This window comes from Lepidochelys kempii, chromosome 2, assembly GCF_965140285.1.
Source record: "Lepidochelys kempii isolate rLepKem1 chromosome 2, rLepKem1.hap1, whole genome shotgun sequence".
Taxonomy (NCBI): Eukaryota; Metazoa; Chordata; order Testudines; family Cheloniidae; genus Lepidochelys; species Lepidochelys kempii.
In genome coordinates this window covers 64,904,454-64,918,459 of record NC_136381.1, presented here as the reverse complement: position 1 = coordinate 64,918,459, position 14,006 = coordinate 64,904,454, and the positions used below count along the sequence as shown (strand labels likewise).

The following is a 14,006-nucleotide window of genomic DNA, read 5'->3' as shown; positions in this document are numbered from 1 at the left end:
GCCAAGCCTTATTGCAGTATGCTGGAAGAGCTTTTGCTCTTGACATGGCAATATTTTATTAGTTAAGTGTAGGCTTTAGTATGCATGTTATGATTTGATTTCAAATGTAGCCCTTTGTTTCCAGTACTTCTGCATGCTATCATTTGACTCTCTGGTCTTTGTTCAATAAACTTATACTTGCTTTCTCTATAAACAAATTTAAGTGCTATATGTTAGGCAGAACTGAGTTCTATGGTGTAACTGGCAAACCATGGGTACCGTTCCTTTGAGAACAGGCCCTCTGGGAATTCTGTGAGTGCCCAGTGGATCAGGGCTGGACATTCCAGGGGGATGCTGGAGACTGCTTGGAAGACTCAGGAGTTGGAAAGTGCCTATCATTAACCTGTAACGAGAGAGCAGGGCCTGTGGAAGTCTAGAGAGTACTGTAAATGTTGCCAGAAGCTGGTGGTGTTTGGGAGCTGATCCACAGACAAGGCTTCCTCTGGCTAAGGGCAGGTGGTAGCGAAGTGCCCCTGGGGAGCGTCACAGTATTGTATGCATCTTCTCATCCCTGTAGAAGGGGAGTGTTTTAAGCAAAGGGTGAAGTATGAAGAAGGTGGGTCTAAGCTCCAATACCCTCAAACTACACTCACCACTTTCACCCTTCTCTATTTTTTTGCGACTAATTATGTGTTTACTTTAGTGTCATGTGTGGTAATATATGATATCAATTACGTTCTTAAGTCTGTCTTTTGTTACAACTTCTACAACTTCCATTATTTTAAAGAGTGAGAGGAATGGGCATGGACACCAGGACAGATCCTCAGCTTAATCAGCAGAGCTCCGTGGATATCAATGGAGCTATGCCAATTTACACCAGCTGAGGATCTAGCAGAGTGACCAAATCTGGGAGCCTGTATACACACCAGGGGCTACAGCAGCACAGTTGCTGTTCTAGCACCGTAGCTTAGGCGTTCCCTGCATCGAGGGAAGGGGGTTTTCCACTGATGTAGGTAATCCACCTCCTCACGTGGCAGTAGCTATGTGGATGGAAAAATTCTTCAATCGACCTAGCCATGTCAACACTGGGAGTTGGGCTGGCTTAACTATGGCACTCAGGGACATAGATGACGACTCCGTGGGAGCTCTGGGGCTGGAGCACCCACAGAAAAAAAAATAGTGGGTGCTTAGCACCCACCTGCCAGTCAGCTGTTCTGCAGTGGGCAGGGTGTGCTCAGGGGAGGGGGCGGAGAGGGGGCAGGGCCTTGGGGTGGAGCACCCACCCGGAAAAATGAAAGTCAGTGCCTGTGCTCAGAGAAGTACATTTTTCATACCCTGAGCAATGTGGCTAGGTTGATCTAAATTTTAAGTGTAGACCAGGGCTAAGGCAATAGCGAAGCCTTCCATATTTTAAAAATGCAGTTATAGAACTACAGTACAAAAACATTCCTGAAACTATTAGTTATGTCAGTCCTTAGCAATGCACATACATGTTTCACCCATATACTCCTGTGTCTTTTCCAGTAATTGTCTCACAACACACAATCCTGCCTCTTAAAAAGATCTTTGGGCAAGTACCTTCTCTTCTTTCCTTTGGATTAGATTCTGTGCTCTTTTACACCTCATATAATTATTTTTTATCTGTGCCCTCTAGTTTGGCAGTAGACAAAGTAGACAAAAAGTAGACAAAAATCTACATTCAGGACCACTCCAGGAGAGTGATCCAATAAAAATCAGCAGAAAGTACACTTGAAGCATTTATTGTAAATTATATTAACCTGTTGCTATTGTTGCATACAATATTAATTATGCTTAGAAAGAAGTTATGCTAAATTGCTCCTCAGGGGCTATTCAGAATAATAACCAATCAGTGGCACAAAGGGGCAGACAGAATTTGCCTTCAGATCACTTGCTCTGTAAATGAGGAATTCCTTGAAGAGTGTTAAATCATGATCTGTAGACCTTTGAAAACAAACAAATCTGTGACTCCTCCAAAGATTGCTTTTAATGCATTCTTCCTCAATTCCTAAATATAACATTCAAAGGAAGGGGGGAAAAATTGAAATCCTATTTCTTAACATTCCCTTCCAGCAGTGGTACGGGGACAGCCTGATAAAATAGGGCATATTTCCCATCAGGTTAAAGTCTAGTTATAGACATAGAAGTCTTTTAATTCAAGGTATGATGTTTAGGTTCATCATCTTTGAAGTGAAAAGAAAGGACATGTTGCACATAAGCCGATCACCTCTGAAATCAAAACCTGACTGTACATGCCACTTTTTATGGAAAACTTTGAAAAACTGATTTTAAAACAGTGCTGCTTATCTCATTTTCTGAATCCAACTCCGCTGTTACAAAGATGATTCAACTTCAGTGGCAAATAAGCAGAGAAGAGGGAAAATGGAAATCTGCCAAGACTCAAATTCAGATTACTTTATTTTCTTTGCAACAGCTAATGACATGACTACCACCTAATATTTGCAAAGAGCAGCATTCATTTTCTTAGGGGATGTCATTCATTGTTGCAAGAAAACACCTACAGCCCTAAAATCAGGTCACTGCTTGAAGTAAGAAATGATTTTCAGCAATATTCTTTTAAAATGTAGCTATTTAGAATTACATCAGTATATTCCATTACTGATTTAGGATTTTAGGACTTGATCCTCTGTAGTGATGAGTGCCTCTTTGTGACTCCAAGTGAAATCTTGTGACCTTTTTTAACAAGCTCTAACACCTACACTGTTTGCAACATGCCATTGAAATTCAGAAGGAAGTCTCTAGTCCAAGGTCCGTCATGTCTTTTCATTGTTCCATGATATTCTGTGCAGATTTGGCTGAGATACCAACTATTAAAAATTGCCATTTTTTTCATCTCACTTACGTTCTGTAGGAAAATGTTGGCAGCATGCCAAAATAATAACGGAACATTAACCTTCTAAGGCAGGGTTTATATAAGATGCCAAAACAGCAGCCACAGCAAACACTGTGCTGAGAACACCTGGAAGGTGGGGACTGGAACTGGTCTCCTTGCTCCGACCACACCCTTCCCTAAACATGAAATCCAGCTCCAGCAGCTCATCGATCCTCTGGGGGCACCACATGGGGAAGGAGCTCCCTCTACCTCCCAGGAGAGTGGGGGAGACAGAGCTGTGCAAGGTAGAGCAACAATTTTATTTGCTACAGTAGCAACTGACTACCCTGTGGACCCAGCACAATGCACCAACAGCTTAGCCTATTCCTCACTTTGGAGAACAGCCTTCTCCTGCACTGGCCAACCTAGTTAATTCTGTAGCTCGGGTGGTCCAACAAGAGCACCAGCATCTTCAGGGGAAGGACAGGGCCTCCCCTCACTCAGCAGGGAACAGCCCCTCACGCAGCCTGAGCTCTGGAAGCTTCTGACCTGCCAGACGAGATGAAACTCCACACATGGTGGGAGGGGTTTCCTGCTTTCTCTGCCATGTGGCTAGGGAAACCCTCCCAGATGGGTGGAGCTTCTACCAGGATATTCAACTAAAGTGTGAAACAGGTAAGCAGCATCAATCCTAGTGAACAAAACACCACATAAAATACATGATTAAATTGGCACTTGTGTTGGCAGTCTGAGCAAAGACGACAAGGTTTGAAAGGTCAGAGATTGAACCACTCTATCACATCCCTAATGCCCTACCAAATTCATGGTCCATTTTGATCAATTTCTTGGCCAAATGTGGTCAATTTCACATTTTCAGATGTTAACATTTGAAATTTCATGATGTTGTAACTGCAGGGGTCCCAACCCAAAAGGAGGTGGGGTGGGGGGGGCAAAGCTGTTGTAGGGGGGTTGCAGGATTGCCACCCTCACTTCTGCACTGCCTTCATAGCTGGGTTCTGAAGACAATACCTGTGGAGCTTCCTGCAGCCGGGGGAAGTTCACAGAGGTCAGTCTGATCTCCCCCATGCTACTGGGAGTGCCTCAGCCAGGGGTTCCTAGACGCAGCCAGCTGAGGAGAGACAGGACTTCCTTTTCCCCTACACGGCCGGGGGAGGGATCAGACCCACCTCTAGGGGCTTCCTGCAGCTGGAGGAGGTACCCAGAGATAAAGGTGGGTCTGATTTCCTCCCGAGAGTAGCTGTGCAAGAAAAGAGGAAGTCCCATCCCTCCAGAACCCAGCTGATTAGCAGCTGGAGCCCGATGAACAGTAGATGCCCCAGCTGCGGCACCCCCAGCCCTGCCCATCCTCCTTCCCTCCAATAGCTAGATTTCACGGGGGAAGTCTGATTTCACTGTCCGTGAAGTGTTTTTCACGGCCGTGAATTTGGTAGGGCCTACACATCCATCTCTCCAGAACAGGGCTGAGGCACATTGGCAGAGCAAAGTAAGGTGTCTGTGCTATGTTCTGTCCTATAGATAATTAAAAGTCTTCACCTCTCACCATGAGTGTTAGATTCCTATGTACATTAGTATATAAATACACACACAGCTGGTTACCCTAAGATATAAGGAGCCAATTTATGTTAATCATGTGAAAAAGTTTCACCTGAACTTTACTAGTCTATAAAGAAGAGGAATATTTGATTAACCAATTTAAAATCAACTATTCATGAGAAAAGTGTTATTTATGTTAACCCGTAAGAGCCATACATATACATGATTTGTTTCACAAAGCATTAAGGGAGTTAGTAAGCAAAATTTTGAATAAATATATTAACAATGTATTTTTTCTCAATTGATATGAAATGGAAGCTCACCTCCTCATAAACTTTCTTGGCATTACTGTTATCTCCTATTAAGAGGTAACCCACTCCAAGATCATTCTTCAATGAGATATCATTGGGAAACAGATGAACTAGTTTCTGAAGAGTAACCAGAGAACCTCTCATGTGACCTAATTTGATTGAACAAAAGTGAATTATAACAATTGTAACAAGAAATAAATGCTGATCAAAGAATTGTGTCCCCATCTTTCATTAACGATCACAGATGATGCAGAACATAAAAGTGGACTTCATTACATATGAATACATTTAATTAGCCCATTCTCACCTTACAAGCAATACCTAAGAAATCTCCGATGGTACTGTACATATCTTCCAGGGTTATGGGAACCTCTAGTGGACAATTCTATGTATGGCAGTAATAGTAAAAATACTTTACACTTTTGTAGCTATTCTTCTTCTGCAGATCTCAAAGTGCTCCACGAAGTCAGGAAAGCACTTTAACTTCAAGTTTTGGCCCTGATAAATCAAATCATTTAAGCATGTTCTTAACTAAGCATGTGAATAGTTTCGTTGAAATCAATTGTCTCACATGTTTAAAATTAAGTATGTGCTTCACTATTTTCCTGCACTGGGATCTTCCTGAAGAACAGAAAAGTTAAGAGCAAGTCAATCCTGAAAACTGATCCATCTGGATGGACTCTTATGCCTATTAAGTCAGTCTGACTTTGTATACGTTTAGGGGTCAGTTTGGATCATCACAGGACTGGGACCTAAATTTTCAAAAGTGCCCTCTAGTTTGGCAGCTTCAGTTTTTAGTTTTCTACAGTGTGAACCCACAAGTCCAGCTGAAATCAGTGGGAGATATTGGTGCTGCCATCTCTGAATGTCAGGCCATTTGAGTCTAAAGTTAAGCAACTTAAAAACTGAGGCACTCAACATTTATTTTTCAAAATGTGTGCATAAGGGATTCCTTTCAAATCATGTTGCATCAGTGCCAGTGTGACTGAGCCTCGGTCTCCTGACTCCCAGATCTTCACTCATTCCACTAGACCACATCTTCTCTCTAGTGAAAGAGGACTTGTGGCACCTTAGAGACTAACCAATTTATTTGAGCATGAGCTTTCGTGAGCTACAGCTCACTTCATCTGTAGCTCACGAAAGCTCATGCTCAGATAAATTGGTTAGTCTCTAAGGTGCCACAAGTCCTCCTTTTCTTTTTGCGAATACAGACTAACACGGCTGCTACTCTGAAACTTCTCTCTAGTATAATACTTGTGGGGTGAGGGGGCATAAATAGGTTGAATCCCACAATCCTATGGGAGCTTGAGCTTAGAATTTCTCTCTTTATTTTTTTAAAAAGACAAAATTCCAAAACTCCCCAGATTTTTTTTAGGGAAGGGATTTTAAATAGGGCTGTCAAATGGTTAAAAATATTTCTTCAGGTATGTTGGCAACAAGAAGAAAGCCAAGGAATGTGTGGGCCCCTTTCTGAATGAGGGAGGCAACCTAGTGACAGAGGATGTGGAAAAAGCTAATGTACTCAAGGCTTTTTTTGCCTCTGTTTTCACTAACAAGGTCAGCTCCCAGACTGCTGCGCTGGGCATCACAACATGGGGAAGAGATGGCCAGCCCTCTGTGGAGATAGAGGTGGTTAGGGACTATTTAGAAAAGCTGGACGTGCACAAGTCCATGGGGCCGGACGAGTTGCATCCGAGAGTGCTGAAGGAATTAGAGGCTGTGATTGCAGAGCCATTGGCCATTATCTTTGAAAACTCGTGGCGAACTGGGGAAGTCCCGGATGACTGGAAAAAGGCTAATGTAGTGCCAATCTTTAAAAAAGGGAAGAAGGAGGATCCTGGGAACTACAGGCCAGTCAGCCTCACCTCAGTCCCTGGAAAAATCATGGAGCAGGTCCTCAAAGAATCAATCCTGAAGCACTTACATGAGAGGAAAGTGATCAGGAACAGTCAGCATGGATTCACCAAGGGAAGGTCATGCCTGACTAATCTAATCGCCTTTTATGATGAGATTACTGGTTCTGTGGATGAAGGGAAAGCAGTGGATGTATTGTTTCTTGACTTTAGCAAAGCTTTTGACATGGTCTCCCACAGTATTCTTGTCAGCAAGTTAAGGAAGTATGGGCTGGATGAATGCACTATAAGGTGGGTAGAAAGCTGGCTAGATTGTCGGGCTCAACGGGTAGTGATCAATGGCTCCATGTCTAGTTGGCAGCCGGTATCAAGTGGAGTGCCCCAAGGGTCGGTCCTGGGGCCGGTTTTGTTCAATATCTTCATAAATGATCTGGAGGATGGTGTGGATTGCACTCTCAGCAAATTTGCGGATGATACTAAACTGGGAGGAGTGGTAGATACGCTGGAGGGGAGGGATAGGATACAGAAGGACCTAGACAAATTGGAGGATTGGTCCAAAAGAAATCTGATGAGGTTCAATAAGGATAAGTGCAGGGTCCTGCACTTAGGACGGAAGAACCCAATGCACAGCTACAGACTAGGGACCGAATGGCTAGGCAGCAGTTCTGCGGAAAAGGACCTAAGGGTGACAGTGGACGAGAAGCTGGATATGAGTCAGCAGTGTGCCCTTGTTGCCAAGAAGGCCAATGGCATTTTGGGCTGTATAAGTAGGGGCATAGCGAGCAGATCGAGGGATGTGATCGTTCCCCTCTATTTGACATTGGTGAGGCCTCATCTGGAGTACTGTGTCCAGTTTTGGGCCCCACACTTCAAGAAGGATGTGGATAAATTGGAGAGAGTCCAGCGAAGGGCAACAAAAATGATTAGGGGACTGGAACACATGAGTTATGAGGAGAGGCTGAGGGAGCTGGGATTGTTTAGCCTGCAGAAGAGAAGAATGAGGGGGGATTTGATAGCTGCTTTCAACTACCTGAAAGGGGGTTCCAAAGAGGATGGCTCTAGACTGTTCTCAATAGTAGCAGATGACAGAACGAGGAGTAATGGTCTCAAGTTGCAGTGGGGGAGGTTTAGATTAGATATTAGGAAAAACTTTTTCACTAAGAGGGTGGTGAAACACTGGAATGCATTACCTAGGGAGGTGGTAGAATCTCCTTCCTCAGAGGTTTTTAAGGTCAGGCTTGACAAAGCCCTGGCTGGGATGATTTAACTGGGAATTGGTCCTGCTTTGAGCAGGGGGTTGGACTAGATGACCTTCTGGGGTCCCTTCCAACCCTGATATTCTATGATTCTATGATTTATTGCGCTGTTAACCAATAATAGCATACCATGTATTTAAATATTTTTGGATTTTTGCACATTTTCAAATATATTGATTTCAAATTCAACACAGAATACAGAGTGTACAGTGCTCACTTTATATTAATTTTTAGAATAAATATTTGCACTGTAAAAATAAAATAGTATTTTTCAATTCACCTAATACAAGGACTGTAGTGCAATCTCTTTATCATAAAAGTTGAATTTAAAAGTGTAGAATTATGCACAAAAGAACCTGCATTCAAAAATAAAACAATGTCAAACTTTGCAAAAAGAAAAGGAGCACTTGTGGCACCTTAGAGACTAACCAATTTATTTGAGCATGAGCTTTCATGAGCTACAGCTCACTTCATTGGATGCATACCGTGGAAACTGCAGAAGACATTATATACACACAGAGACCATGAAACAATACCTCCTCCCACCCCACTGTCCTACTGGTAATAGCTTATCTAAAGTGATCATCAAGTTGGGCCATTTCCAGCACAAATCCAGGTTTTCTCACCCTCCGTCCCCCCCCCACACAAACTCACTCTCCTGCTGGTAATAGCCCATCCAAAGTGACCACTCTCTTCACAATGTGTGTGATAATCAAGGTGGGCCATTTCCTGCATAAATCCAGGTTCTCTCACTCCCTCACCCCCCTCCAAAAACCACACACACAAACTCACTCTCCTGCTGGTAATAGCTTATCCAAAGTGACCACTCTCCCTACAATGTGCATGATAATCAAGGTGGGCCATTTCCAGTACAAATCCAGGTTTTCTTACTCCCCCACCCCAGGAAATGGCCCACCTTGATTACCATACACATCGTGAAGAGAGTGGTCACCCTGGACGGGCCACCACCAGCAGGAGAGTGAGCCTGCCCGTGGGGCGGCGGAGGGTGAGAAAACCTGGACCTGCGCTGGAAATGGCCCAACCCGATGACCACTCCAGATAAGCCACCACCAGCAGGAGAGCGAGCCTGCGTGTGCATGGAGGTGGGGGGGCGAGAGAACCCGGACCCGCGCTGGAAATGGTCCATCCCGATCACCACGCACATCGCAGGGAGAGTGGCCACCCCAGACAAGCCACCACCAGCAGGAGAGTGAGTCCGTGCGTGCGGTCCCTGGAGGGGGGCGAGGGAGCGAGAGAACCCGGACCTATGCAGGAAATGGCCCACCCGGACCACCACACACGTTGCGAAGAGAGTGGTCACCCCGGATGGGCCACCACCAGCAGGAGAGCGAGTCCGTGTGTGGGGGGGCGGAGGGCGAGAAAACCTGGATCCGTGCTGGAAATGGCCCAACCCGATGATCGCTCCAGACAAGCCACCACCAGCAGGACAGTGGGGTGGGAGGAGGCACCTCCCCATGGTCCCTGTGTGCACACAATGTCCTCTGCAGCCTCCATGGCACGCATCCGACGAAGTGAGCTGCAGCCCACGAAAGCCCATGCCAAAATAAACTGGCCAGTCTCCAAGGCGCCACAAGCACTCCCCCTCCCCCTGCGAACACAGACCAACACGGCTGTCACTCCGAAACCTGTGTGTGGCATCTTTCCCTCCTCACAGTATTAGTGTCTCCTGCTCCAGATCTGACGACAACTTTATAGGTTTCAGAGTAGCAGCCGCGCTCGTCTGCATTCGCAAAAAGAAAAGGAGCACCCGTGGCACCCCAGAGACCAACCAATCCATCCGAGCATGAGCCCTCGCGAGCCACAGCCCACCCCATCGGATGCACACCGTGGAAACTGCAGAAGACACCATACACACACAGAGACCACGAAAACAACACCTTCCCACACCCCACTGTCTCGCTGGCAACAGCCTATCCAAAGTGACCACCAAGTTGGGCCACCTCCAGCACAAATCCAGGTCCTCTCACCCCCCCACCCCCATACTCTTACACACAAACTCACTCTCCCGCTGGCTACAGCCCATCCAAAGTGACCACTCTCCCCACAATGTGCATGGTAATCAAGGTGGGCCATTTCCAGCACAAATCCAGGCTCTCTCACCCTCCCCCCCTATTCTGGGGACACACACACACACACACAAACTCACTCTCCTGCTGGCAATAGCTCATCCAAACTGACCACTCTCCAAGTTTAAATCCAAGTTTAACCAGAACGTCTGGGGGAGGGGGCTAGGAAAAAACAAGGGGAAATAGGCTACCTTGCATAATGACTTAGCCACTCCCAGTCTCTGTTTAAGCCTAAATTAATAGTATCCAATTTGCAAATGAATTCCAATTCAGCAGTTTCTCGCTGGAGTCTGGATTTGAAGTTTTTTTGTTTTAAGATAGTGACCTTCATGTCTGTGATTGCATGACCAGAGAGACTGAAGTGTTCTCCGACTGGTTTATGAATGTTATAATTCTTGACATCTAATTTGTGTCCATTTATTCTTTTATGTAGAGACTGTCCAGTTTGACCAATGTATATGGCAGAGGGGCATTGCTGGCACATGATGGCATATATCACATTGGTGGATGTGCAGGTGAACGAGCCTCTGATAGTGTGGCTGATGTTATTAGGCCCTGTTATGGTGTCCCCTGAATAGATATGTGGGCACAGTTGGCAACGGGCTTTGTTGCTAGGATAAGTTCCTGGGTTAGTGGTTCTATTGTGTGGTATGTGGTTGTTGGTGAGTGTTTGCTTCAGGTTGCGGGGCTGTCTGTAGGCAAGGACTGGCCTGTCTCCCAAGATTTGTGAGAGTGTTGGGTCACCCTTCAGGATAGGTTGTAGATCCTTAATAATGCGTTGGAGGGGTTTTAGTTGGGGGCTGAAGGTGACGGCTAGTGGCGTTCTGTTATTTTCTTTGTTAGGCCTGTCCTGTAGTAGGTGACTTCTGGGAACTCTTCTGGCTCTATCAATCTGTTTCTTCACTTCCGCAGGTGGGTATTGTAGTTGTAAGAAAGCTTGACAGAGATCTTGTAGGTGTTTGTCTCTGTCTGAGGGGTTGGAGCAAATGCAGTTGCAGCTTGGCTGTAGATGATGGATTGTGTGGTGTGGTCAGGGTGAAAGCTGGAGGCATGTAGGTAGGAATAGTGGTCAGTAGGTTTCCGGTATAGGGTGGTGTTTATGTGACCATTGTTTATTAGCACTGTAGTGTCCAGGAAGTGGATCTCTTGTGTGGACTGGACCAGGCTGAGGTTGATGGTGGGATGGAAATTGTTGAAATCATGGTGGAATTCCTCAAGGGCTTCTTTTCTATGGGTCCAGATGATGAAGATGTCATCAATATAGCACAAGTAGAGTAGGGGCTTTAGGGGACGAGAGCTGAGGAAGCGTTGTTCTAAATCAGCCATAAAAATGTTGGCATACTGTGGGGCCATGCGGGTACCCATAGCAGTGCCGCTGATCTGAAGGTATACATTGTCCCCAAATGTAAAATAGTTATGGGTAAGGACAAAGTCACAAAGTTCAGCCACCAGGTTAGCCGTGACATTATTGGGGATAGTGTTCTTGACGGCTTGTAGTCCATCTTTGTGTGGAATGTTGGTGTAGAGGGCTTCTACATCCATAGTGGCCAGGATGGTGTTATCAGGAAGATCACCGATGGAAGTCAGTGGTGTCTCAAAGATAGCTGGGAGTGCTGGTAGCATAGGGCCTGAGGAGGGAGTCTACATAGCCAGACAATCCTGCTGTCAGGGTGCCAATGCCTGAGACGATGGGGCGTCCAGGATTTCCAGGTTTATGGATCTTGGGTAGTAGATAGAATAACCCAGGTCGGGGTTCTCTCGCCCCCCCACCCCCATGCACACGCATGCTCGCTCTCCTGCTGGTGGTGGCTTATCTGGAGTGGTCATCGGGTTGGGCTATTTCCAGCGCAGGTCCAGGTTTTCTCACCCTCCGCCCCCCCACGGGCAGGCTCACTCTCCTGCTGGTGGTGGCCCGTCCAGGGTGACCACTCTCTTCACGATGTGTATGGTAATCAAAGTGGGCCATTTCCTGGGGTGGGGGGGTGAGAAAACCTGGATTTGTACTGGAAATGGCCCACCTTGATTATCATGCACATTGTAGGGAGAGTGGTCACTTTGGATAAGCTATTACCAGCAGGAGAGTGAGTTTGTGTGTGTGGTTTTTGGAGGGGGGTGAGGGAGTGAGAGAACCTGGATTTGTGCTGGAAATGGCCCAACTTGATGATCACTTTAGATAAGCTATTACCAGCAGGACAGTGGGGTGGGAGGAGGTATTGTTTCATGGTCTCTGTGTGTATATAATGTCTTCTGCAGTTTCCACAGTATGCATCCGATGAAGTGAGCTGTAGCTCACGAAAGCTCATGCTCAAATAAATTGGTTAGTCTCTAAGGTGCCACAAGTACTCCTTTTCTTTTTGCGAATACAGACTAACACGGCTGTTACTCTGAAAAATGTCAAACTTTAGCGCCTACAAGTCCCCTCAGTCCTATTTGTTATTCAGCCAATTGCTCAGACAAACAAGTTTGGTTACATGTGCAGGAGATAATGCTGACTGTTTCTTGTTTACAATGTCACCTGAAAGTGAGAATAGGCGTTCACAAGGCACTGTTGTAGCTGGTGTTGCAAGATATTTACATGCCAGATGCGCTAAAGATTCATATGTCCCTTTGTAGGGCCATCCTTAGGATTTATGGAGTCCTACGCAGTATTCTTAAACCGGCGCCCCTACGCTCGATGGCAGCCCGAGCTCGCAGCCTGGTGAGAGAGGGTCGAGGCAGCAAGGGATACTGAGATGCCCGGCCTGCCTCACAGCAGTGGAGAGTCACAGTTCCCCACAGAGACCCTCATACCCTCTCCCTCACGCAGAACGCGTGGTGCCGACGCATTCAGCTCTGTGAATACGGCTCCTGCCTAAGGAGACTGCAGTGCGCGCTGGGTGTGCGGGAGCTGACCTGCTCTTACCTGCTGTCATGGGCAGTGGGTGAAGCTGTCGCTCGGGGAGGCTAGCTCCCCAGCCCACCTCTTCTGCCGGTGGCCCTGCCCATACTCCACCCCTGCTCTGCCTTAGGCCCTGCCCCCACTTTGCCCAGGCCTCGCCCTCTCCCCACTGTCTCCCTCCTCCTTCCCTCCCCCACCCTGCTCAACCCCTTCCAGCCAAATCCCTGAACCCAAAAGAAGCAAATGACATTTGAAAAAAACACTCTTCTGCAATTTCTTTCTAAAGAAAATGGAGCATGTTTTCCACTGCATGCCAGAAGGTGAAGACTGGACACGCAGAAGGGACCTAATTAAAAACACTAAACCTGGAAATAAAAAATGTCAGTCACAGGTTTTTTGATATACACTGAAGTTTGTCAGAGATTTATTTGCAAAAACTATGTAGTAAGGGCAAGTCAGCTGTCCTAATGAATACAACATTAAATATTAGGGAATACATGATATAGCTCTTCTCTGCTTTACATTTGTCTTAATCAGTATTTCTCAGCTGATTTTATATTTTTAATGTACTCTTAAGCCTTCATAAAGTAATCATTCCAGATTATTACATATTTAACTCACTGAAACAAAGACATTATTTTAAATTAATCAGTCACAGAGATTTAGTGTGTTCGTAACAATGTTCATTGCTTTTAGAAAAAGGGAACACTAATTTACTTTGTGTGATCTCCGTAACAATAGACATGTTTATGAAATTTCACCAACTTTAAAAAATATGTTTCCAAAGATTTTAGGCATAACAAACGATTTTATATCTTACTAAGATACTGATTTTGCTAGAAAACTCTCTTAAAACTAGTTCATCAAACAGTCAGAACTAAAGCAAGGGAAACCCGTTTGTCCAGCGAAAGGGATGGACAGAAAGGACAGGAAGACTTTGGAAGCAAGTTTTTTGTACTTTCGTAATTCAAATTAAAATGTGTATTTTGAAGGATTTATTTAAAAAAAACTATATGTCTGAAGATCTAAGCATTTAAGGCTAAGATGAATACTCCGATTGTGCATCTAAAAATCAAAAATGCAAGGATTTTTTCGATATGTGATTTTATCATCTTCAGCAATACACTAATGAAATATTTTTAAAGCAAATTTTAAACTAAGGTCCTGTAGACTAACATGTTCTGAGTAAATATTACAGTAATGCACAACTGTTTTTTGTCAGTAAATTCAGAAACTG

The 14,006-nt window shown here is 45.3% G+C and overlaps 1 protein-coding gene across 12 annotated transcripts in view; it reads right to left on the bottom strand.

The window, feature by feature from the left end:
- Positions 1 to 14,006, bottom strand: part of ASPH (aspartate beta-hydroxylase) — a 206,679-nt gene that overhangs the window by 35,974 nt on the left and 156,699 nt on the right. For all 12 annotated transcript variants that reach the window (XM_073331031.2, XM_073331032.2, XM_073331035.2 and 9 more), the window contains one exon: positions 4,708 to 4,844. In XM_073331031.2, the coding sequence (XP_073187132.1) occupies positions 4,708 to 4,844 (137 nt within the window). The remainder of the gene's footprint in view (positions 1 to 4,707; positions 4,845 to 14,006) is intronic.